Source organism: Kryptolebias marmoratus, linkage group LG18, assembly GCF_001649575.2.
Source record: "Kryptolebias marmoratus isolate JLee-2015 linkage group LG18, ASM164957v2, whole genome shotgun sequence".
In the NCBI taxonomy this organism is placed as follows: Eukaryota; Metazoa; Chordata; class Actinopteri; order Cyprinodontiformes; family Rivulidae; genus Kryptolebias; species Kryptolebias marmoratus.
Genome location: NC_051447.1, coordinates 19910676 through 19914316, shown reverse-complemented (window position 1 = coordinate 19914316; position 3641 = coordinate 19910676). Strand labels below are relative to the sequence as shown.

Below are 3641 nucleotides of genomic sequence, written 5' to 3'. Positions count from 1 at the left end.
GCCGACACGATTAAAATGCTTTTAGTAAATTGATATCTGGTAGTTGGAGGCGTCACACCTGGAATGACTCTTAATTTCCTCTGCGTGACAGTAAACAAAGAGCACGAGGTCAGCGATCACCTGTGTGTGTGTGTGTGTGTGTGTGTGAGTGTGCTGGGGTTTTTGGATGGCCTAGTTTGGTTGCAGCGAGGGCGGAGGGTTGATGTATAAAGGGCCGAGGCTCAGAGACGTCTTCACATCTCCAGCTTCAGACAGGTTGGTGAACTCCAGCAGCAGCAGCTGAGAACTCTCCTCCTCCCGCCGTCCACCCGCCCGCGCCATGAAGCTCCACGCCGCCGCCATCGCCTCCTTGCTCCGCCCGGCCGTCGCCGCGCTCGCCCTCCTGCTTCTGATTGGTTGGGCGGAGGAGGCGATGGCGCACCCGTTCCACCGGTCGTTCAGCCGGCCGCTGCAAGACCCGAAGACGCACAGCGCCGTCCGGGAAGTGTCGCAACACGTGAGTGCTCAAACCGAGGACGGCAGAAACTGAGCGTGCAGATTTACGTCTGAGATATTAACAAACATTTAGTGATACAAACTTTATAAAAAGGTGTTTTTGCACCAGATGCCCTCAGAAGTTACTGAGGCTGACTAAATGAAAGTTTTCCTGTTTACATCCAGACGTGGTTTTGTCCTACAGGCTCAGAGACAGCAGCAGGAGGAGGACACGAGCTCCAGGCTGATGCCCAGAGTCAAAACTAATCAGGTAACAGTTTCCTTTCAGACCGAGTGTTCAAATAAAAAGATGCGTCTGTCTGAACGTCTGACCCCTCCACCTCCTCCAGAGCAACGTGGAGATCTGCTGCCTCCACGCCAACATCCTGGACTTCTACCTGAACAACATCCTGCATCACTATGACAACCAGCATCCCAGGATGCACCGGCTGAAGACCGACCTCCACCGCGTGAGTGAGGACCTGCAGGCTCAGGGCTGCGTGAGTTTCACCGCTTCTCCGTTTCTCCTGTTCATCCCGAATCCGTTTAGATCCTGTTTTTAACTCGTTAATAAAATCTGCAAGCGCTTCAGGAAGCATCGACAATCAGTTATAAAACACAAATAAACTTTCTTCATAATTTGGATTTTAAACGTCAAACATTTGTGAGTAAAGAAAAAGTTCAGCTCAGAAAAGTAAACAGAAGTAATAACTGGTTATAAATTACATTTAATCTGAATAAAAGTAAAGCGTTTGTTTTAATGTGTTTTATAACTGATTTATTAAGCATTAATAACCTGTTAATAAAGCCTTTATAGAGGCTAAATTAACTGATTAAATTATGAATTAGTGGAAAAGTAGATTCTTAATTATGTCAGAGAATTTGTTTTCTCCATTTTTAACAGAAATTTGTAAAAAAAAAAAAGCTAAAACTTGATTATTTTCTGTAATAATTCACATTAATTTCTCATTAAACCTAAAACCAGAAAACCCCTCAGAGGTTAACTGGGAATATCAGACAAACATCTTTGTTTTATCACGATGTGGTCGATCCTGAAATCGATACGACTTTCTGTGGTTTCGCTCAAAGACGAGGCGTCCTGACGCACACGCACACGCACACACACACACACAGATCCCACTGATAACAGCTGCTAACCTCTGTCTCTGCAGAATGTGACTCATTATCACGACCATCATCACGTCGTCGAGTTCCGCCAGAAGCTGGAGAAGGTGAGCGCCAAACCGCCTGGCGGCCATATTTACTCCTCCTTTCAGAAACGGGTCACAGGTTTCCTGAACGCCGTCGCCCAAAACGACCGAATCAAAGTAAAACCTGTTCACAGAAACGGAAGCATGGGCAGCTTTCTGCTCATCTCCACCCAAACCAACGAAGTTTGACCTTTTTATAATTTATTTTAGATTCCAGCTTCTCAAACATGAGAATTTACAGCTTTTATTTGGTTTAAATACAGATTTAGATCATTTGTGTCAAACAGCTGATATTTTAAGACAGAACGGGTTTAAAATATTTAAAAGAATCTAAACATTTCGAAGCAAACAAACAAACGTTTTTAATTCTGGTTTTAACTTTAATAAGTAAAAGTTTTCAGATCCTGAATCCTGTTTTTATCTGTTTCAGATTGAGGGTGAGCGAGGCATAACCAAAGCCGTGGGAGAGATCGACATCCTGTTCACGTACCTCCATGATTACTGCGAGGCGCCCAGAAGCTCCTCCTCTTCCTCCGCCGCTGCCCCCGCCGCTCCTGCCGCCGCCGCCGTGAACTGACGCCTCAGAGCTTCCTGAGAAACATATTTATTCTATTTAAACATCTGTAGCACATTTTTAAACTTTTATTTATTGAATAATGTAATTTTGACTCCGTTTATCAGCCGCAGCTGAACGGACGTTTAAAAGGTTTCAGTATTAAAACAGGAATGTTTACCAACACAAATGTGCTTTTTGTGCAAGATATACTGTTCAAGATTTTAAAATAAATTAAACCTTAATGTTCTTGTGCTCCTGTGGTGTTTTTGTTTGTTTGAACCCCGTCCAGCAGCAGAAACTGAAATATCTGCTGTCAGAAATCTGAAGATCTACTTTATTTTATGTTGAATTCAGACAAGAATTAAGATAAAAAATAAGAAATGAGTCAAACTTAAGCTTTAGGTGCTCAGTTATGGTTAAAACTTAAATTTAAATAATCGTTGACTGATTCATACTTTTCTTTAAACATTAAAACCTGAATCTAATCAGAAATTAATGAACACAAAGGCAGCAGAGAGCTCCAACAGCAGAACAGTTCAGGTTGAACTGAAGCAACAACAGGAAGGAGAAACGATCTCAAACATTGAGCCGTTTAAAGTAAAATACCTGAAGAACTGAGAGACTTTAATGATGTTAAAGATGTTAAAGTCATTCTTATATAAAACAAGTCTATAAAGAGTTAAAACAATAAAAGATTGTTTCTGAAGAGCAGCGGGAGGGTCTGTCGGTTTAACTGGTTCTGTTGATGCCGGCGTTGGTTCTGTAGCTTTAGGTCCAAATCCTTTTCTTAATTCTAACTTCACAAGCAGTGGGACGTCGTGAGCTCTGAATCATTAAAAAAAAAACAACTAAAAGTTATTTTGTGTTTAATAATAATTAATGTTATGGTTCAGTTTATAAACAGTCAGTAATAAATCAGTAATATCTGCTGAGTCAGTCGTATTCAGAAATACGTTTATAGCTGCAAGGACGGTGAAGTCACCCCTCAGCCGTTACGCCTCTGAGCCACCGAGCGAGGTCCTGACAGAGAGTTCTTTGTAGAAATGTTTCAGACTGAAGGATTCTGGGTCGGCAGAGCCATTTACGTTTGGTTGTCTAAGACAAAAACTCTTCCATGAAACGGCTGCAAAGATGAGCCGTCCTGAAGCTGCTGCTGGCTGTTCATAAACCAGCAAAAGAGTTGGTTCAAGTCTGCACCGCAGAACCAAAGGAGGTGTGGAGTGGAACTCAGAGGAGTCTAACAACCAGCTGAGGGCTGCCCTCACATCTGTCAGCCCTCTCATCTGTCAGCCCTCACATCTGTCAGCCCTCACATCTGTCAGCCCTCTCATCTGTCTGCCCTCACATCTGTCAGCCCTCACATCTGTCAGCCCTCACATCCGTCAGCCCTCACATCTGTC

At 43.2% G+C, this 3641-nt stretch overlaps 1 protein-coding gene across 1 annotated transcript; it reads left to right on the top strand.

Moving 5' to 3' along the window:
* The first annotated feature begins 227 nt into the window (after positions 1-227).
* On the top strand, positions 228-2481 carry il22 (interleukin 22). The gene is made up of 5 exons (XM_017440449.3): positions 228-496; positions 680-745; positions 825-974; positions 1647-1706; positions 2116-2481. The coding sequence occupies exons 1-5, from the start codon at positions 320-322 to the stop codon at positions 2260-2262; spliced, it is 600 nt and encodes a 199-aa protein (XP_017295938.1). The 5' UTR covers positions 228-319; the 3' UTR covers positions 2263-2481.
* The last annotated feature ends 1160 nt before the right edge of the window (positions 2482-3641 follow it).

Bases quoted from the DNA above. Each gene is read 5' to 3' on its own strand.
- il22 (XM_017440449.3), top strand. From the start codon at position 320: ATGAAGCTCCACGCCGCCGCCATCGCCTCCTTGCTCCGCCCGGCCGTC. The intron at 497-679 runs GTGAGTGCTCAA...TTTGTCCTACAG, and splicing joins TCCGGGAAGTGTCGCAACAC to GCTCAGAGACAGCAGCAGGA. The intron at 746-824 runs GTAACAGTTTCC...CACCTCCTCCAG, and splicing joins CCAGAGTCAAAACTAATCAG to AGCAACGTGGAGATCTGCTG.